Genomic DNA, 23,900 nt, shown 5'->3' with positions numbered 1-23,900 from the left:
CCGTAAATAGACTGTCTGTCTATCATGGGTGACAGTTTTAAATTTTGGTCTGACACCATGGCTTAAATAATCAAATATTTAAGTGTTATTAATTGAGAAATAACACACACAAACATTCGTGCATACAAAATAACCAAATAATAATAATCTTACTTCTGCAAACAGATTATGAATTATGATTATAACAAACTGATTGCAGACAGAAACGAATGACTGTCACACTCATGACCAAGCACATGCAAAAATTGCGAGGTTGTGTGTCGCTTGACAAATTTGCCACATGTTAAATAATATCAGTGTTGTAAATTTAACAGTGCAAAATGCAAATAATGAAATGAGCCAGTGAGAATGAAAGTGGCGTAAGTTACTTTATGGCTAATTGGAGAAATTTAATTTAATATCTAATGGTTTGTTAAAATTGTTATTGAAAAATCAAATGTAAGAATTGAATATTAGTGCTGCTCCTAGTGGTGAATTTTTGTACTAATGACTAAAGCCACTTTCATTCTAAACAAAACAGAACTATGTCAGATGATTTCAAACATGGACTTAACTCAATTTTTAAATTTTATGACTTATGCCACTTCCATTCTCATCAGCACAAATATTAAAAATATATATATATACACATACATACATATCAGAGCAGTGGAGCTCTACAAATTTCTGTGCTCCAGCTCCGCTCCTGTTCCGAGTAAAAATCCATTGCTCTACCTGCTTCAGCTCCACTCCAAAGCCCTGCATATAAGGCATACTAAATTGCTTTTTAAAGAGATTTTTGAAAATATATCGTCAAATACAACATACTTCTATAATTTTTGAATATATTTCAATTTGTTCTATATTCCATTCACGTGCCTTGCATAATTTGAAGAGTTTTTTCAAAAACTGAATCTTCGAAAATTAATCATATTCGATTTATTTTTCTCCTGAAGATGATGTAAGCTATCAAAAAAACTAGCAAGTACAGTACATCTTAATTATAAATTGTGTTCATAACACTGCAACACTGAGGTGTCAATTATTTTATTTGATTGTTGGTGTGAAGTCTTTTTATGACTATTATGGAAACTGCTAGAAAACACTTCTTCACAATATTGAATAATAGAACTTTATGGTTAAAGCATAAAGCTCAGCTTTGGTTCTTACTAAAGTGTTGTAAAAACAGACTCATCCCCTAGTGCATTACTTTCAAGTATGACTCATTTCCAGTAGATGTCCAAATCCTGTTGCCTCGAATGGAATGAAGTCTCTTAGCAAAATTAATTAAGAGCAAATGGAAAGCAATTGCAGAAGAAGAAAGGATGTATCTGGCCCAGCTCTTCTTCATGAAGCTGTGTGATCCAAAAATTCTGTATCAACAACTGGATATAATAAGATATATAGCTAACAAAAAAAGCATGTGAAGTCAGGAAAAATTTGAACAATAAGTTTTATTGGTTACAGAAAACCTCCCACCATATACAAACCAAGTTATATGGAGGTTCCATATAACTTTGCAAATGCAAAGGTACCAGAGAATGTTCATTAAATATTATTACAAGGGCTGAAACATATACTCACTCCAAAGTTGGATTATTCTTGACTCATTCCACCCACCATAGCTGCTATAAAGAACACCTGCTGTCCAGAATTACAACCTAAATTGGAGCTGTCTATGATAACTAGCATAGCATTGCAATGATGTTCAAAGACCTTTCTTGGTCTTTGTTATCATGCTAGTTTAACATACAAACTGCTTAGATGGTAAAATTGTTTTTTGGAAGTAACCATTTAAATCTGTTAGTGGCAGATGAAGATAAAAGATTCATGCTATGTAAAAATCAAAACTTTCTATTAAGAGTCAATGAATTCCTAGAGCAATCTGTCTATTGTATTAAAAGAAGACTCTATGACAATTATACCAAGGAAAATATGTAAGGTGATAGCTTCATTAGCAGGGCCTTTCAATCTGCCAACGAATGTTGCTTGCCCAAGATTGTTCTTTGGGGCAAAGATGCATAAACCTGCATGGCCCTTAAGACTGTTGGTTAATAAATGCTCTCACTCTACATATATTTCTTATTTTTTAAACTTTGTTATCTGTAAATTAATTAATTTAATTCAGTTAAGAACATTTATCTTTGAATTTTATTACTTGAAATATGAAATATAATTAAATATATTAAAATATTAATTAAAATAGAATTAGTTCAAAAAACATTAGTTCTTTGATTTAATTAAAGAAATTGCTATAAAAGAGAGAAACTGAAACTTATTATGAAAGAGAGATGTTTGAAACTTATTATGAAATAGAATGTTATGAATACTTGATTAACTTACCATACAGTCTACTTATGGAAGTCTTATTATATCTTGTTTTAATTTATTACAGACTACACAACTTCTTAACACAGCAGTGCTGACTGGAAGACAAGTATCTCAACCTATGAAAGTTTTTGTTGTAAGTCAAGCAGGAAAAGTTGGCGATGTTACATTACAATCATCATGTCATTCTGCTGATGAATCTATTCTTAAAGTATGTGTAAATAAATATTAGTAATTTTAAAAAATTATACAGTTTTAATATCTGTATCAGTTTATTTTATGTAAATATTTATGATTTTAAAAGTATAAAATATCCAAAAAGTATATTAGATAATGTAAATAAGCTAGTTTTAATTGCCTTTTGTTTATTAAATGATTCTTTAATATTAAGTAAAAAATTTAACTCACAAAGATGTGAATGTTCCATCTGACCTAAAAATATATAGTGGAACCTTGTTTAATGAGCACCTCACGCAACAAGTATTTTGCATAATGAGCAAAGCAAATTGTAAAAATTTGCCTTGCTTAACAAGCTTCTCATACGTGCTTCTCATAACGAGTGATGAGAAGAGGGGAAGTCCTGATTTGTGTGCATGCGGCATGCTCCATCAGTCTGTGTTTAGCACTCGTTCCACTAGCATCATAGTGTCACTTGTGATCACATATTTTTCCAAACTTGTGTTCACACGGATTACTTATAAACATCAACAACCATAGCCCGTTATATGCTAAACACGCCAAACGATATGCCAAATTCTTGGGTCATTAAATTTAATGACAGATTCCAAATTAAAAATTAACTATTTATAATTATTAAATTTAATTCAAGATGGAAATATAACTGCCTACCTCTCATTAAATTAATTAATTTCTAATATTTAATTATAGCCTTTACATAACCCAAGAATTTGGCATATTGTTTGGAGTGTTTATCAAACATATTAGCTGTGATTTTTTTTTTTTTTTTTTTTTTTTTTGTTTCTACAAATCGAATTTCATTCCAGGATGGTTCATTCCACACTAGAAGAAAAGATGATGATGATTCATGCTCCTTAACAGTGTATATTGTACAATTTTTTTTTTTTTTTTTTGAATAAATGTTATACATAAAACATTTAAGCATTTTTTCGGCTTGGAACGGGCATTATGGTATTTTACATTAATTTATATGGGAAAAATTGTTTTGCTTAACGAGTGTTTTGCATTACGAGTAAAACTCTGAAACGAATTATGCTCGTTAAGCAAGGTTCCACTGTATTAGCTTTAGAATTCAAATTAATTTTCTAGTAACAAATATAAAAATCGTTCAATGATTTTTACATTCTATATAATTTTAAATTTGTTAAAAATTTAAATTTTAGATTCTGTTTGATTTCACATTATTCATAAGATTTAGTTAATTAATTAAGATTTGAAATTTTTTCCTATTCTTAATTACTACTGTTTAATTATTTATGAAAATATAAATAAGTCTATGGATTTTGTTAATTGACATCTTGATGTAAATAACTTCATTTATTTCTCAATAATAACTTCTTAATGTAGATTTCTTATTTTTGGTAATTTTGCAACATTTTTCAAATCTCTGTGAAAAGTTAATCATGATTTTTAGTTTATCAATTTTTGTTTATTTATTGAATTCTCTTATAGTTTTTGCTTAGCTATCTTTAATTCTTTGATCAGTTTAATTCATATATTCTTTATATATTATATCTGTATCTTTTCATTTTAAACTTTTATTTTTTCTCTTAAAACAAAACTTTGGCAAAATTAGTATATATATATATATATCCTTATGTTTTCTTTACATTATTTACCGTATTTTACGGACTATAAGACGCTACAGACTATAAGATGCACCTTAATTTTTAAGCAATTTAAAAAAAAAAAAATACCTATAAGACGCTACGGAGTATAAGACGCACCTGAATTTTGGAGGCAATTTTTCGAAGAAAAAAGTGCATCTTATAGTCCGTAAAATACGGTAATTCTTTTACTATCCCAGCTCTGTTATGTATAACAGAGAGAACTTATGGTGATCAGTCATGAGTGACCCTCCCAAGATTTTTACATTTTTGGACTTAGGACCTTCAAACATTGAGAAATGAAAAAAAATTTAGGGGTGTTTTTTGTATATATGGATATTACAGTGTGTGCATGTGTCATGATTTTGTGCACCCTCTTTAAAGCTTATTAATGCCTGTGCTTTTTGTTGAAAATTTCTGAAATCTTACAGGGAGGTTTGTATATTAGGAAGATTTATGCTATTAAGTTTTGATGGTTAAGGTCAAGGGAATGCTAAGATGAAGGGGTGTCATGGGTCATATCTTGAGTAGAGTCAGACTTAATGACAATTTTACTCATTATTAGCATCTACAATTTTTTATAAAATCTATCTCTACCCTAAAAAATAAACTTTTTATGTTTTTAATTATTATAAAATAGAAAAAAGTTTTTAAAGAAAATAGTGCCATATGCAGTTTTAACATTGCTAGGAAAGTTAAACAACTCATTGCTGGTTTATTTTATCATACTTAACATAATATTATACAATATTGGTAATAATAATATAATATTACTAATAAAAAAATTACCCTTATTTCTTTTGTTTTCTATTTTGATTTTATAAATGCCCAATTCTCTGTTTTTTCCTTTGTTTTTATACAGAAACTACAGTATGTAACCATTTTATTTTAAAATATTTTTGTAATTTTTATTTAAAAAATTTTTTAAAATGCTTTGTTAGAATAAATTTTATAGAAAATTACATAAGTTTGAATATGTTTAGGTTTGTATCATCTTTATGAATTAATAGATAACAGCATTGTAATTAGAGCAACATAACCAGGAATGGAGAGTTCATGTCAGTGTCTGTAGGAGTCTGTGTCGGTGTTTGCAAAAAATTTACTGACTCCAACTCTTTAACTGACTTCTATATTTCATAATTATTTTTACTTTCTTAGAATATAACATAGGGAAAGTTTGGTAAGAGATCAAATTTTGACCCACTTTTTTTTTTGTTTTGACACTCCATGAGCCCAAAAATGTAAAAAGACCTCCATATAAAATTCTGTGCATTTGTGGTGGTTGTTGGCATTATTGTTGTCTATTTTGTATTATATCTTAGGACTAGGTGAACCTAAAATTTTAAAACTTGGCAGGGTTGATTCTAAATATTGAACATTGCAAAGTTTTGTAATTTTTGTTTTTTGAATAAAGTAAAAACACCACTGCTACAATCCTCTATCATTAGACCACCAGTGCATTACTAATTAGTTAAATTATCCTAATGAATTACATTTCACTGATGAAATGATAGATAATATATATAAATATTAAAAAATTTGTGTTGTGTTAGTGAAGTTCTGACTTCAGTTGCTGAAAATATTGATTTTGAAGTCAGAGCTGACTGAAAAAAATGCCACCTCTCCAGCCCTGAACATAAGGATAAATATGTTGTTGTAGAAACAAAAAGTCTTAAAATATAACCAATTATGTGAAAACTAAAATAAAAAATTACAGAATTACAAATAGATTATCTGTATCTACTTTCTCTGTATAAAATATTTATATAACACTAAATATTGGGGGATATTGAGTGAAGCAAGGGAGTGAATAGACAGAGCAAAGTGATCTGGTGGTTAGGCTGCCTTGACTGAAATTGAGCAAAGGGAGTAAAACAGGTGGAGGTTGGACCACTTGTCTACATATTCTATTAATAATCACAAATTTGCCAATTTATCAATATTAAATCTGTAAATATTTTGTCAAAAATTTATAGATTGAACATATAAACATTTGAATGGACTGTTTGAAAATAAATGGTTATAATTGATAAATACATGAATAAGTGGGCAAAGTTTGTGGAGTGAGTAAGCAAATCTAGTGAGGGGGAAGCTTTTTAGTAAGGATATATAAATTTTTTTATTTTTGATAATTTATCATAGAAAGATTGGTTTTACTGACTTTAATCAACTTGGATAGTACTTCAATATCTCTTTATTGTAAGATATGAATTCTAAATTTTTTGTATTTGCTTAAAATTACTTTTAAAACTCATTTTTATTTAAATCACAGATAATTATATATTTATTTTATGAAAAAGTTTAATTGCATTATTTATGTTTTAAATTTGCAAATAACACTGAAGTTTTTGTTGTTTTCTTTGAAAATGTGATTGTAGTTGTTGTTACAATTATTAATAATTTACAATAAATTTATTTTATTTCAAATATAACACTTACTTTTAACAATATAATTTTATATAATAAGTATCTGGTGATAATTATATATGTATTAAAATTATTTTTCAGGTTTCACCTTCATGTACATCAGTTTATTTAGATGGCTCAGAGATTCGAGGCTCTCAAAATGCTTCTGTATTAGTGAAATATGGAACATATACTGGTCAAGCACACTTTTTAGTATGGATGCCTGAAATACCATTAATTGTTCGATTATCTGATACAAAATTAAGTCAAGTAAAGGGTTGGAGAACACCTCAGTTAGAAAGAAAGTATGTATATAAAAAAAATATGTTATATCTATAGTATTGTAATCAACATTAAAATTTAATTTCTGTACACTGTATATATACATAAATTTATAACTAAAGCTGTAAAAAACTAATGCAATATGTTTATCAAGCACATTAATGATCTCAATATTGTGAAAAATGCAGAAAAAATGGAAACACACAAATTTATCATAAGGAAGAACTATCTCAAGTATTATGATGATGAATAACTATAATCTTATCTAATGTCTAATGTTTGGAAATTATTATATAGTTAATATTCATATATACAAGGTGTTCAAAAGAGAATGCTACCATTTTAAATTTCTATAATTATGTTAATTACAGTAATTTGCAATGTACCCCAATAGATAGAGTAAAGGTCTGAGTTTTGTCTACCATATGCATGCAAATGTCTTTTTTGGACAGCAAACCACGTTCAGGCAGACCCTCAAGAAGCCGAAATGAGACTGTCATTGAGAAAGTGCAGACTTTTGTCATGGTGGACCATCATATCACAGTTAGAGAACTTGCGAACAAGACGGGAGCACATCAGTGGACAGCGAACCGCATTCAGGTGGTTTGCTGTCCACTGACGTGCGGCTATCTTTGAAGCAGTTGTACCATTCCTTTCTCCGTGTGTTGCTCATGGCATCATCCTTCAAAAGCCTGTTGAATCTTGTGAATGGTTTCCGTTTGGGTATCGCCAAGCTTTTGGCAAAATTTGATGCAATATCGCTGCTCATGTTGTTCAGTCATTTTCTAACTTAATGGAATCCGACAAGTGCCCACTACACGTCCTCACTCATAGGCCAACTGCCAGTGACTGATGCTTCCTGTGGGCGGGAAAAAATTTAGGAATGCACATGACTGTCCCCTCCACATCTCCACCGAAGGAGGCCTCCCACGCGTCATTGATTTATGCGGGAAAAATAAAGGTCTGATACTTTTTGAACACCTCTCGTATAATATAATGCTAAGTATATATTTTAATTTCAAAGTTATCTATTAAATATTCATGGTTTTCACTAACTGTAAGGTATGGAATCGCCAAGACGCGCGATTCCCACCTGTTTGTTATAACGAACTGTCATAACGGAAAAGTCGTTAGGATCGGCCGTTGGAAACGACCGTTAGGAACTTCCGTGGGAAGAACCGTTAAGTTTCGAATCGTCAACCATCGGACGATTGGCCGGCGGGAAGTGACCGTTGGCGGCCGTTGCGGGAACATTCAAATTTGATTGGAGCAGGGTTCGAACGCCGTCGACTATTTAAGTTCGTATCGCGATCGGCTGGGATGGTGTGATCGTATCGGAGGTGATCGGAGCGGATCGGATTAAAAGGAGATCGTCGTTATCGAGGTGCTAACTAACTCTCTCGTTGGAAGTTACGTGTTTGTGTACGAACTTGTTCCTGACTCGGAGGTTTTATTAATTACAAGTCTGTTTGTTCGTAAGGAGTTCTTTCGACGAATTTGTACGGGAATAGTCGGTTGTTGTTGGAATTAGTGGTTGTGCATATTTAATTGTAACTCAATGTGGATTATCTTGTACATTTACTGTAAATATAAAATTTGTGTTTTTCGTCAAACCGACTGAGTGGTTATTTTGAACATTACTCTAACCAAGCAATAAGTTAAATATTTAAATTGAAAAATTTGTTTACTGACATATTATGCCAAATGTAATATAAGGAATAAAATGTACTTAATTTAAGGATAACATTTTGAAATGTCAAAAGTACTTAAGCATGTATTTAATTCATCAAGTAAATAAATTTAACACCAAAAGACAGTACATTTTCTTCTTTAAATTGAAATGTTTCTTTCCTGTATTCCTGTCTGTACAGGTTTAATGTGATCAGTGTTATATTACAGATAGTCTTTTGTGTTTAACTTGTCAGTTCATATCAAGTATGCATATAGTTGAATTGTCTGATTGGTGTTAAGTGGAGTAAGTGTAGTTATAATTATTGTAATGTTCATTTATTTTAGAGGTTTTATAATTTTAAAAAGATCTTCTTTAATAATAGTGTTACTGAAAAGGGGTTATGAAATATTAACATGATCAAAAATGCATCTAATAAAGAAAGCACACAATTAGAGAAAATAAAGGATAAATTCTAAAGTTGGGGACTGTTGATTCACTAAAATAACCATTAAACACCTGTACCCACAGGATTATGGGGGAAAACATTTCAAATATAATTATAATTTGATATTAAAATTAATTGTTTTCTTTATGAAAGCAAGAATGAAAAGAATGTGAATAATTGTCTTAAAAAATTTTAGAACCATCATATTTTGATATTATAATGTATAGATGGGTTGATAAATGTTTTCATAATACTAATTAGTGTATTCTGGAATTTAAACATTAAAAAAATTGTAAATTGAACTAAATTTATAAATAATAATTTTTAAATTGATAATAAATTAATTTTAGAAAATAAATGTAATATGCATCATGTGGTTTTATATTATAACAAAAAATTTTTTTAATTTCAGAAAATCTACTACTTTTATGGGTTCTGGAGGAATAAATTCTAGTAATCGTGCTAATATTGGAAATCGCAGTAATATGGGAAGTATCACAAATAGAGAAGAAACTGAGGTGTGAATTATTATTTTTATTACAATTTATTGACTTATTTAATTTAAATTTTGGTTTAAAAAAAAAGATTCAAATTAATCATTAGAAAGCAGATGGGAAATTTGGCTATTATTATTACTATTATCATCAATATAGTATGATTTTTACATTGAATTATATTCTTATATAAATCTTAAAGGATTATTGTTTTTATTTTATTTATAATTTGAGTATAACTTGTTTCAATTGCCTTTTATTTTTGATCAGTGATCAATTAATTTTTATTTGAGATAAAAGAACTTATATTCTTCCACAGGACACTTTTATTGCTTTGTTGTAAATTATATTTGTCACTATAAACTGCATGCTTCCTAAAATGACAGTACCCAATGCATATAACCCCTGTATAACATGGTACTGCATTTGAGTACAGCAAGAGAATTTAGACAATCTTCATATGAAACAGTTTCGCTTTAACATTGTTAGAGAATAGCAATAAACCTTGCATAACATAGTAATTTTGGGTTTTCATACAGGAAAAATACTTTGTATTGTATGTAATTTTTTAACATTTCCATTTTATTTTTGTTTACAAAGACATTGTAAGAAATACGAAAACAAGATGATGTTTTAGAAGAAACCCAACAGTGTATATCCTAAGAAATGACAAAGAAAAAATGGACAGAACCAGAATTCTTGGGCTATATTTTATTCCAGTTAGAGATGATAGATTTAATAACAACTTTGAGTATATTGGTGCTACAGCATGTTCATTATGTGTTAGACTCGAAGGACCACAAGTATATCATCAGAAAACAGCTTACTGGTCATCCATCTCCTTTGCAGCATGCCATGCTGCAAAGGAAGGTATCAGGAATATAGAATACACAAATAAATAGATGTGTGGGGAGCATAATTTATACAATCCAACCAACACACATGCAAAATTAAAAGGAATGGAATTATTAGAAATATACAGATCTTCAAGGGAGCTTAAATGCATTAACAAGAAGGATGAAGAGGATCTTGCATGTGCATGGTATTGAAATACCCTGATCCCATTTCATGACATTCCATAGTCCATGTGTTAGTACGCATTTACATATTTATATATACAACTTCTGAATATTCAATACACTCATAGACTAAGATGTCAGCAAAAATAATTATAATAGAAACTTTTTCTGTGAAACAAGAACATATAAGTATTAAATTTATTAGGTCAAAATATTATTAATGATATCTTTTATTGTTTCTAAATAATGATAAAATTTAGTGTCAGTGTGAAATGTATACAATGTTTATTAATTTTTATATTTTAACTATTAAAATTAATTATTTTTCAGGAACTTGATGTTGTGTGCAGACTTCGTTATCAACAATCACATGTTGATGTATATACAAGATTTGTCAGTGTTGATCATAATTCAGGTCGAGAATCTTATCTTCTGAATCGGCGTGGTGAAGTTTGCATCACTGATTTAGTAGCACCATTTTTGAGAGTTGCAGATATGAGGATAGCTACTTTAAAGTCTTCAATTGTTCAAGGTCAGCAGAGCGGAAGAACAGAAGTTCAGGTATATTATTTAAATTCATATATTTCCAAATTTACAAAGATTATTTTGAATTTATAAAGCACTAATGCATTCAAGGGTCATTCTTTGGTAATTGATCTAATAGACATTTTCACATCATTATTAAATAATTTTAATTAAATAAAAGTGCTGAAGGAAGTACTATAAAACTATCAAGTATTAGTAATACTATAATAATTATTGAGAAAACATGTGAAATCATTGTACTGGTAGATTGTATAGAAATCAAAAAGTGTGATAACTGATGTAGCAGAAAATGGACACTAGTTCTAAGGGGATATGAAAACATGTAACTTGTTCTGAATTCATATGTTTTTTAAATCTTTTTGCTTTTATTTCTGTATATGCATGATAACTTCTGTGTACATATGGTTGAGAAACATCTATTCTTTGCTGTAAATCACATTTAAAATTGGAATTCTGGTAACTGACATAACATGGCAAGTAACTGATGTAACTTCATGACACTTTTGTTAAAGATCCAGAAGCCTAATCAAATCACTGAAAGTGTACAGACTTTCATCTTTTCTCCATGCCTAGCTTCAGTCCAGTATCAACCATTACAAATTTTATGAAGACATGTCTTGCTAAATGCAAGGTTTTCATCAGCTGCTGGATTTTCACAGTGGTCTTACAGTGAACATATTGACTATTGAAAATTGTGTATGTGAACTTATAAATTTGCTAATTTTGCTGGTTGCAACAAGATATCATTATATTTTTGAACAAACTGAAGTTTGTGTGTCTGAGTTCCATGCATCATCTGACATTCAACAATCTTGTGCCATGTCAGCAAATTACAGTAACAGAACTGTTATGCTTTAGAAGGCTTCTTTTGCAAGCTCAGCAAATTTCTTAGCAGGATTCACAATTTTCTCTTGTATCAATCTGTGAAAAACTGCAAGTTTGACAGTATCATAAACTGGATCTTTACCAAGAGAAATGGCAAAGAAATTTCAATCTAATTGTTGTAAAGCTTTGTGTACCCTTGGGGAGACAGGACAAAGAGAGAGAAAAAGTGAGAGTTTTTAAATTGGCTATGGTTTATTGGAGAAGATATGAAGCTCTGATATGCTCATGATTGTCAGCTTTATGCTCCAGAATAAGCTTATTAAAACTGTAGATGATATACATATCATGATATAGTTCATTGTTTACAATTTATTAACATGTATTTTTAGTATTTGTAGTTAAAATAGTAATAAAAACTGCTACAAATTCTGTAATTTAATGAGCAGATATGATTTATTTCTGCTATTTGATGGAAAAAGTTTCATTAGAAATGTTATTTGTAGCAGATCTGGCAGACATGTTTAAGATGCTGAAGTCAATGATGTGTGACCAGTAAATGCAATTTTCATTTTATTTACATGTTTTACTTATTGTTTTCATGTTTTAATTTATTTTTGGGGCATTTAATTGTGTTATTTTTACATTAAATTATGTGTATTTGCTGTTTTAAGTTTATCAAAATGAGTATTGTTTAGGGTCTGGGAATGGATTCATTCACTTATTATTATTTCTAATGAAAAAAATTGCTTTGGACTTTGAATAATTTGGAGTTCAAATGGCCTCCTGAAATGAATTAAATTCAAAGTACAAGGCACTGTAATTGACTTGAGCCTAAACTTGTTGAGACTTGTATTATCAGGTATTTGCATCTGGTCCATCAGACTTTCTTCATTCTCAAATTTAAAAAACAAAAAGACATTAAATATGTTCACTGGCAGTTGATAGATCAAGTAAAACATTCTGTAGTGCAATGGCTCAAATCAAAAAGCACTGATTTCTACTGGAAGGACTTAGAAGAGTGGCAACACTGTATGGAAAAATATTTTAACTTAATTGGAACATATGTTGAAAAATAAAGCACTATGAAATTATTACAAAGATTGCTTTTAGCCTTTGGTATAATTAAATAAAATAAAATAACAACCATTTCCAATTTAATGAAAACTACTGTACACAAAAATCTGGAATACCCATGGGGTCCATTATTGGACCTATTTTAGCTGAATTAAGTGTTATTGATATTGATACCTTCACTTATATCCATGGTATCAAATTCGTCAACAGATATGTTGATGACTGTTTTATAATCTACGATCCTGTTGTTCTAGACAGGGCCGGATTTACATAGGGACATTTGGGGCCGGTGCCCAGGGCCCCCACAAAATGGGCCCCACAAAACTATGTTTAAACATAATTTTTTTCCTATTACTGCGACAGCCTAGTTTGGCTTAATCACGAGAGCCACAGGAAAAGAAAACCAAACCCAGGAAAAAAAACCCATGAGACATCGGAAAATTTCGGAAAAAAATTTTACATGGGTATTTTTCAATTAAATTAAAATAATTAGTTTTACACAATAAAATATATGTGTGTTTACAATAACCTTATTTTTAAATGAAATTTACAACTTCATAGTTGAAATCTAGTTGAAAGTACAGTATTTTGTGTAAATTTTCTAAATCATCAAATTTGCCTACTCTTAAAGAAGGGCTCCCACCGAATTTGTGCCCAGGGCCCCTGGATTGATAAATCCGGCCCTGGTTCTAGATCCTAATGGTTTGGCTATGATAGTTAATAATTTTGATGATAACATTAAATTTTAAAGTTGAGAACAAACTTTGCAATAAATTATCATTCTTGAATGTTTTAGTTATAAGACATTCTAATACTCTTGAAATAGAAAATTATAAGAAACCAGTCAAAAGGCCCGATGCAGACATCGGGGCATACTAAATTACTAATAATAATAATAATAATAATAACAACAACAACAACAACTCTCCCGTGGTCACCACCTGGTTGTGGTGGGAGAGCCCAGTAATTTTACTGAACCATAGAGCAATGCAGGCTGGAGCACAAGCTCCTGGTAGGGACACCCATGCCAGTAAGGTCTATGGGGAGAAATGAAGCTAAGAGTGACCACACCCACATTCTGTGGAGATATTTATCATGATAGTAACCAGATCAAAGTGTGATACCGGCTCGGACGTCACCCAGGTTAACAAGGTCCGTGTTCGTGGGTTAGGTAGAGGCTCACGTTCAAAAAATAGACCACAGTCTCCCTTGGTTACCGGTGGTGAAAGCAGCACTGGCCCAAGCATGGCTACTGCAATGCCCTCAACAGATGTGAGGAACCAACCTAGCCTTGGTGTTTCTGTGGCAATGCATCCACAGACCACAAAGTCTGGAAAACCATGCCAGCAGATGAAATGGACAATAGAAATGAACGAGTTTATCATCCGTACTTACTACACCATCACGAAACTCGAAACAAACATGACAGCATACAGACAACAACTACACCATAGATTCACACAACAATATCCTCACCTCACTGTGACCGAACAAAGGGTTATTGATCAAAAAAGAACAATTATACACAACAACCTTATCCCACAAACAACACTCAAACTTATCAAACAACAGGTTGCTGATCAAATACATCAACAGACAGAAACATCTAACATGAATGAAGATCACGTAACCTGTCGGGATAATCCAGCATCAAGTATTGATAATAACACACATACAACAACTACCACTAATAATACTACAGACACTTCCTCATCCATCACTGATAACATAGACAAAGATTTAGTTAATATGCTCTCACTTATATTTCAGGAAACACACACTAAATATACAGGTACACATCCCACACACATCCCACACAAAGACTATGAATACAAAAAATCAGCACGTCAAATGTAGTAGGAAAAACACTAAATTATGTAAACACTCACTTACTACCACTACATTCATTCAACTTCTACACTCTCAGACATTCATACATTAATTTATGCTGGGGCAGTCACAGTAGTGACACACCATGGACTGAAAATACAATCGCAGATGGATACACACAAAACACATTTCTATCACAAGCCTGCCTGGCAGAGAAGAACAGAAACACAAATAAATGACATTAGACAGCAATTAGGCAGGCTGACACAATACACTAAAAATAACATAACACCCAAAATAAAGAAACAACTCAAAAACATTTTCAAGAAAATCAAAACACACACAAAACACGAACATCACGACACACACATTACAGAATACATCGACACACTAAAACAAAAACTTGCAGCCAAAGCATGTAGACTCAAATGATACAAAACATGCAAAACATGTTCACTATGAAAACAACAAAATAAATTATTCACAAACAATGAAAAACTCTTCTACAGACAGACAAATCAGTACCAAAACAAATACTGATACACATCACAGTGGCACACCAACAGAAAAAGAACTCACAACTTATTGGTCTTCTTTTTGGTCCAGTGCTGTTACGCACAATGCTGATGCAGGCTGGATTGAGGAGGAGAACAAAAACTTGCATAACATACCAACTGTGCCCAGTGCTGAAATAAACATACACGACATCTGCTACGCTGTTAACAGAATACACAACTAGACGACACCTGGTGTAGACAACATTCACAATTTCTGGTACAAAAAATTTACATCACTGCACCAGGAACTAGCTAAACACCTAACACACATCATCATCAATCCACAAGACATGCCAAAATTTCTTACTCAGGGCATCACCTACATGAAACCTAAAAACAACAATACCACAGATCCCACACAATACAGACCAATTGCATGTCTTCCAACACTGTACAAATTATGGACATCCTGTATCACAAACAAAATATACAAACATGTTGAAGAACACGATGTTCTTACGGAACAAGAAAAAGGTTGCCGTAGAAACCACAGGGGATGCAAAGAACAGTTACTCATAGATTCAGTCATTGTACGGCGAGCACACAAACAACACAGAAACATACACATGGCATATATAGACTACAGAAAAGCATTCGACAGTGTTCCGCACAGTTGGTTGCTACATATTCTACACATGTACAAAATACATCTATCACTCATTGCATTCTTTCAAAACACTATGCAGCACTGGAGCACAACACTACATCTCAGGGTTCATAACACTTCCATACAAACAAATCAAATATTCATTAGGCGAGGAATTTTTCAAGGAGATTCCTTGAGTCTTCTCTGCTTCTGCTTAGCCCTGAATCCATTATCCAATATGTTAAACAACACACAATATGATTACAATATCAGACATGAAAAAACAACACTGTTTACACTGTCACATCTCATGTACATGGATGACATAAAACTATATGCATCCATACAAAAACAACTTCATCAACTCCTACAAATCAGACATTCATACACCAAGGACATAAAAATGGAATTTGGCCTAGACAAATGCAAAACACTTCACATAGAAAAGGAAACCTGAAGAAAGAAGATTTTGCATTTGGAAATGGGGATGTTATTGAATCCATGGAAGAGGGTGAGTTCTACAAGTATTTAGGATTCCAACAGGCCAAACTAACAGAACATGCACAAATAAAGCAAAGATTAATTAAAGAATACCAAAGTAGGTTAAATGTTATTCTCAGAACAGTTAAATGCAAAACACACAGTTAAAGCAATAAACATGTATGTCATCCCAGTACTCACATTCTTTTGGAGTTATACATTGGACTCACGCAGATCTCGAGCAACTCCAAAGGAAAACAAGAACAACACTTACTAAGCATAAACAACATCATCCTAAATCTGCCATAGAAAGACTAACCCTTCCACGTAAAGATGGTGGACGTGGCCTGACTGACATAGTTAACCTTCACTACAAACAAATACAGTCACTGCGAGAGTTTTTCTATAAAAAACAAGAAACATCACAATTACATAAAGCAGTAACTCTAGCAGACTAAAATAACACCATTAAATTTACACTCACAACATATGGACACAACACAACATATGAAAAGCATAGACACCATTAAGCAATCGTGGGCTCGAAAGGCACTCCATGGCAGGCATCCTTACGATCTGGACTAGGATTTTGTTGACAAAACTTCATCAAACAGCTGGTTATCTCGTGGATGCCTCTTTGGGGAGACAGAAGGATTCATGATTGCCATACAGGATCAGGTCATAAATACTAAAAACTACAGAAAACACATACTCAAAGATGCAACACTCATGAATGACACATGCAGAAAATGTCACATCATGCCAGAAACTATATAACACATCACTTCTGGTTGCAAGCTCTTGGCACAGACAGATTATCTACACAGACATAATCAAGTGGCAAATATAATACACCAAGAGCTTGCAAAGAAACACAAATTATTAGACATCCACGAACCATACTACAAGTACATTCCACAGACAGTATTGGAAAACAACATGCACAAATTGTACTTTGACAGAGCCATAATCACAGATAAAACAATTTACCACAACAGACCAGACATCACACTCATTGACAAACACAATAAAATCACATACATTATAGACATATCCATTCCAAACACTCACAATGTACGAAACACATTCACTGGAAAAATCAGCAAGTACACAGAACTCACTCAGGAAATAAGGCATCTGTGAAGGATGGATAGGGTGCTTATTATACCTGTCATTCTCTCCTGTACAGGTGTGATACCACACACACTACACAAATGCCTGGGAACATTACAATTGAATAGAAATTCATACATCACACTACAGAAGGTACTATTTCTAATAGTCTGAAATGTATTTTGGTTATTTATGTTGTTTACTCATACTCATGTAGTCGTTTTTTACTGTACAACCTTTTTTTGTTTAATTAAAGGATCTACATTGATTCCTGAGTGTTTGTGCTTATCATCACTGATGTGATAAGCCCTTATTATTATCCACCTCACATTAGTAGATATTTTATTTTATTTAATAAAGCACTATATTCAATCTGCTGTCTTTTCATTTATGTTTTCAAGAAACTTTTTAAATGCCCTTGTATATTAAAAATAACAATTAACTTCATTAGAAATATTTTATATATTTTAAATAAAATTTATCAAAAAATTAGTCATTATTTTCCTGTAGAGGATATTTGTCATGCATTAATTTTCACTTCAAAATTGAATCAAGGAACCAACTTTTATTTTGTCAAAAAAATTTTTGAGAAGCATTGGCTTCTCATCTTCAGTAACTTAAAATGACCTGTTCAATTTAGAATATATTGTGTGAATATATAAGTTATTGGAGATGAGAAAAGAGACAATGCTTGAAAAAATGTCAACAAGATAAAAGTTGGCTCCTTGATTAATGATTTGTTTTTGGTGTGAAAATTAACATTGAAAAATTACTATTACATCTATTTTATATATAAAGTGTTTGTTTTTTTCAGAAAATGTGTGTTTGAAATAAAATTCAAATGTAACAAAAATTGCAATTTGTCATAAGATACATTGAATTTGTTTCAAGAAAACAAATCAGTTATTTATATATTAAAATATTAGCTTGGTTTTCATTAAAAATAGTAAATGATATGTTTGAAATAACCAGTTGTTTAATATTGGTAGATTTTACATAAGTAACAAAATAAAATAAATCTTGTTATATATATTTTAGGTCCTTTCACCTATTACTGGTCGTGTTATTGGTGCAAGAGAGGTTAGAGTTGGAAGTGATAAAGAAAGCATCACTCATTTACAAGTAACTGTTGTTACAGGCTTAAATTTATCAGTTACAAATGATGAATCTTTACCTAATGTTTTTGCTGCTGTTGCTTCCATTAACAATAAACTAACATCACAATATCAGGTATTATATTCAGAAATTTTTTAATGAAAAACTTATTATTTAAAGTGACATTTTTTATATGTTTTGGGTGTAGTTTGTGTGTGGATATGAAGGATAGGGCTGATAATGACAAACTTTTGTTTTTGTTCATCAGAAATCTCTTAAAATTTAGTATTAAAAGAATATTTACTTGTTTTTTGAAACAAGTAAATATAGAATTGATAGATTTAAAACCATGCTTAGAGTTAAGTTCATAAGTTAAAATTTATAAACTTTAGAAGTTGTATACAATAATATAAGCATAGACACCAAACAGTTCTATTTCATACATAATCTGTTTCACTGAGTTTATCATCCTCATTTAAAGAATAAGCTGGTAAAAATTATAATGTAAGATTAATTAATTAATATAAAATTATAAAATAAGAGTTTATTTAAAAAAAAAGAAAACTGAAATAAAGATGAAAGGAATAAAAAAAAAATATAAAGTAGTTATAACTTATTTTTTTTAAAATGTAAAAAATAAAATGAAATGTAGGAAACAAAAAAGTAGTGATAATGGAAGTAAACTAAAATAAGAATTACATGAAATAAACTTATTATGAATAAGTTAATAATGCTAATTTTTGATAGGAATATTAAGTGTAAATGCAAACAACAAGCACTTATATGAAAAATTGAAAACCAAGAAAGAAATATAAGTGATTAATATTTCCAGATACTTTTAAGTTTTGATTTTCTTTCATTTCCATTATTTTTTGGCTAACAACATTCCAACGATGCTAAATTTGGAAATCAAATTCATTAATTTTGTACAAATTTTTTACAACTTTAAAAATTCGTACAAAATTAATGAATTTAATTTTCAAAATTCTGAACCATATGTTAATAGAAGAATTAATAAGATTCTAATGCAAAATAACTGGTTCTATTTACTTCCATTTTTGGAAAAGGATTTTCCCATGGAAAAGGCATTAAAAATTTAATGCCATCTGCAGGAGATCACATGCATAACCAGAGGTTACAGTCAGCTTTAAGAATCAATTTTTATTAGTCAGAAGTCAAAAAAGTTAATAAAACTTTTTTATTATTATTCTAATTCAATTTAAAAATAAAGTCAATTTTGTTCAGCCAGAGTTATTAATTTCAAACATTTTCTAAATAATTGAGTTATCAATAGAAATAATTTTTGATTTGTGTGCAGGGTGTTTATTAAAGACTATTATGATTTTAATGTTTTGTTTCTCTTAGATGCAGAATACAGTAACAAACCTGAAATGAAATGAAAGAGCAACTCATGTACCTCAAGTTATAGTTATACCTCAGATAACACAAGTACTCAATGTGAGCACTCTTCATAAAATGACACATATCTAGCCTATAGCGAGATTCCTGCCACAGTCTGGCCAGCATATCTGATGTAAAGACAGGGAACAGGAACAGAACAAGGTTTTCCTTTGGTGCCCCAAGATTTCTGACCTCACTAAATATGATTTCTTTTTGTGGGGATGTGTAAAACATCATATATATGTCACAAACCACTTTTAGCTAGCCTGAATTGAGAAGTAGGATTCTTGCAGTTGTTGAATCCATTCCATCAGATATGCTGACCAGAATCTGGCTGTAGCTAGCTGGATGTGTGTCATGTTAGGAAGGTTGCCCACATTAAATACTTGTAATATGTTACAATGTAAAAACTTGTTGAGCTGCTCTTTCATTTCATGTAAGATTTGTTATTTATACTATATCTAAGAGAAAGTAAACTGCATTAAACTTTCAACAATCTTTTATAAACTCCTGTATTTAAAAATAGCATGATTTTTTAACATTATATTTACAGATTTTATTTCTTTCTTTAATATTATTTAATCAAATAATAATTATATTTAATTTCAGGAAGGATTATTGGATATAAAACTCTATTATTCTGATGGAACATTTACTTCATTATCAGATATTACAGACACAGATTATCATCTTTCTGTAGATACTTTTGATAGTGGGGTAGTTGCCTTTGCTCCAATGGCTGGTTTACATCATCCTAGAGTTATAGCTATTGGTGAAGGAAAAGGTGATTTATTGCATGTTTCTTTAGAACTTGCTGAACGATGTCAGAAACGTAGGAGTCAGCCATTGGCAATGGTATATGTATTCATTGAAGTAGATTTTAATTCTGCATCTCATACTACATCTGTACAAAATGATGCTCGTTTTAAAACTACAAAAGGCTTGGTTGACAAGCAAGGTGGAAACAAGAGTGATCGATTACCATCTGGGAACATGAAAGATGTTGATTCAATTCTTTATAAGGATTCTATAAATCCTAATGGAAAATATGAACCAACAATACAAGCAAGACAGGATTTGGTTCGTGGACAACCAGTGCCATTAACTCCATTAGAAATAGGAATGTATGCACTTCTAGGTGTATTCTGCCTTGCTATACTTGTTTTTCTGGTAAGTTGTTCTGTATTTGCTGTTCGATATAAAAGAAAACAAGTTCCAGCTACTGATAGTGGAGAATCTGTAGCTCATGCTCACGATTGGGTTTGGCTTGGACGTGCAACATTGGAAAGAAATTCCATTAATACTAAGTGTTCTCAGACATTAATGCCTATGGCTGATTTTAATGGTAATCATCCTGGAGATGGTACAAGCTCAAAAGTCCAAAGAAGAGATAAGAAAAATACAACAGGAAGATCTAGAGGTAGTGGATGTCGTGCAAGTAATATATCTTTTCCAGGTTCAGAAATAAGCATTCGAATAACTACAAATCCTCAAGAACTTCCCGAAGAGAAGGAAAATGAAATGATAGAGAAAGGTGCAGTCACAACTCTTACTAATCATAATGCTTTACATTTGCCTTCTATTGTGGATGTTAATGCAAATGCTAATTTGGCCTGTGAAAAAAAAGTACGCATACAAACTAATCCAGTGCCCCCACCAGTAGCACCTGAAACCTATACAAAACATACGCATAATCGTGTTAATTCTCCACCACCCATTCCACCCCACCGTAATATCCTTCCTCCCGTCCCACCTCATGGACGACCTCATGGAAATGTACCAGTAGATCAGAAGGGGAGTATCAGAGAAAATAGCACTAGGTCAGGGGAGCAAGGCAGCGATATGGGATGGGAAGCTGTTGCCCAAGGCATGAACTACGACCAACTCATCGAATATTTTGATAACCTAAAGGAATCGAACGCGTGATGATTACGTGCTCAATTCCTTCTCCCCTCTATGATAAAGTTTCAGTGCAATACTCAATTCCTACATATGGTATATTTAAAAAAATAAAATAAAATAAACTAAAATGAAAAATTTCATAATAGTAATGAATACTTATATTGTCAAATGTAACTCAACATTATAATGACTTGCCTTCACAACTAGTCGCACATGATCAGATTATGATCACCATTAAGCAAGTGCTTCATCCTTGCAGAAAGCATGAGTAAATTATATGTATATGAAGTATGATATCTCTTCCTCAGTTATATGTTATTTCTATAACAGATAATGTTTAATCTGTTATGGATTGATACATTACTCAGAGTTCCTATGTGAATCTGTGTAATTATTAGTAAAGCCCATTGAAACAATTTTTTGCTGTATAATCTGTCTGCCTATTACCATAAATATTGTGGTTATTTGATAAAATTCAAATTATAATTTCATGAAACTTATAATGAAAAATTTTTCCATTAATTCTGTAGCTAAATTTTAATTTTTCAATTGTAACAAATGTTAATATCAATGAAAAGTGAAGTGGAATATTTAAAATTCCTTTCAATTAGATTACTATTTATGTATTGTAATTGTGTCTATAAAATAACTTACAATTTTCTACTTTATTTTTTATATTCTCTTGAATTTTTCTCCTGTTCAGTAACACAATTAGAACTTGTTAATGTTGAATATGACAAAGAAGTATATTTCCAAAAATTTGTTTACTAGTTATCATATGAATTAAAAGTATAAGAAAATAGCAATTTTGCTTGGGTATTAGAAAAAATTACATGTATATATACCTTTCTATAACATAATATCCATATTTGTAAGCTTAGATCAATGTGTATTGTTTAGTCTCATCCAAAATTGTCTATGTTAATAGACAAGAATATGTGTAGTATGTGTATTGACATCGTGTTAGCTTAGAAACAAAAAATTGCGCATATTGTCACAAATATAAAAATAGATATAGCTGACACATGTATATGAAATAAGTTTTTCTACTGCATTCTATTTATTGAATTCATTGTCATTTTTTTAGTCTTATACTTTTATTTTTTAAGAATATTTTGTCTAATTATTTAGGATAAATTTTATTAAAAAAAATAACTATGAAATTTCACAGTTTCAGGATCCAGTTTATACGGAAGATTGAATACATGTTTATAGTCTAGTAAATGATTTATCTTTAATTCTGAAGCAATTTTTATAATTCATTAAAATATTTAAGTAATTTGAATAATGTTGTTTTTATTAGTAAATAAGAATAATTTAAAAGAAAAATTCTAATTATTGAAGATCTTCAGCCTTAGTGCAGAAAATAATATTTCTAAGTCTTATTTTAATTCTAAAAGGCTTTTCATTAGCTTTAAAGTCTAATTTGAATTATACTTTAATATCCAACTTCTTTGAATGCAGTTAATCTTATCAATAAGATAAAATTTGGCATATAATTTTATTTAGTTAAGATGATTTTGTTTAATTGGTTTATTATTAGTATTATAAATTTAGTGAAGTATATAATAATAATTTAATTTTTATTTGTTGTTATTACTATTATTATATTGGAAAATATCATTATATAATGTTCTTAAGAACATTACATGTTAAAATATAAATCTTACAAAAAGATATTGCCTTTATTTGATATATATTTGCTCTTTGACTATCAGCAGCTGTCTGACTACTCCCTTTCAGTTCAGATAATTAAGATTTAAAGATATCACAATTCTGATAATGAACTGTATTAAGAATCTTTTAAATTGGATGTATTAGAGTAAGCATACTGTAAACAATAAAATTTTGAGATAATATTACTTCAAAAACTTTGAAATAACAGCATTTTTTCAAAATTTACAGAATCATCCTCTCAAGCTTTATCCACATATGGATAAAACTAAAACTCCTACATTGTATATTGACTGAAAATTTTTTATAGATTTAATTGAAAATGATGTATTACAATTATATTTAAATTAACAATTATATAAAAAATACAAATAGCAAAATAGCTCC

The 23,900-nt window shown here is 30.5% G+C and overlaps 1 protein-coding gene across 1 annotated transcript in view; it reads left to right on the top strand.

Moving 5' to 3' along the window:
* The window catches only part of dtn (transmembrane protein 132C dtn), a 67,259-nt gene extending 44,022 nt beyond the window's left edge, over positions 1 to 23,237 (top strand). Inside the window, exons 5-10 of the mRNA XM_067274457.1 lie at positions 2,375 to 2,518; positions 6,621 to 6,823; positions 9,330 to 9,435; positions 10,761 to 10,991; positions 18,480 to 18,671; positions 20,547 to 23,237. Coding sequence (XP_067130558.1) covers positions 2,375 to 2,518; positions 6,621 to 6,823; positions 9,330 to 9,435; positions 10,761 to 10,991; positions 18,480 to 18,671; positions 20,547 to 21,863 — 2,193 coding nt within the window. The 3' untranslated portion in view covers positions 21,864 to 23,237. The remainder of the gene's footprint in view (positions 1 to 2,374; positions 2,519 to 6,620; positions 6,824 to 9,329; positions 9,436 to 10,760; positions 10,992 to 18,479; positions 18,672 to 20,546) is intronic.
* Positions 23,238 to 23,900: the final 663 nt, after the last annotated feature.

The sequence above is a fragment of the Centruroides vittatus genome, unplaced genomic scaffold, assembly GCF_030686945.1.
Source record: "Centruroides vittatus isolate TY-2023 unplaced genomic scaffold, ASM3068694v2 contig_549, whole genome shotgun sequence".
NCBI classification, from domain to species: Eukaryota; Metazoa; Arthropoda; class Arachnida; order Scorpiones; family Buthidae; genus Centruroides; species Centruroides vittatus.
This window is presented reverse-complemented; position numbering and strand designations above follow the sequence as displayed.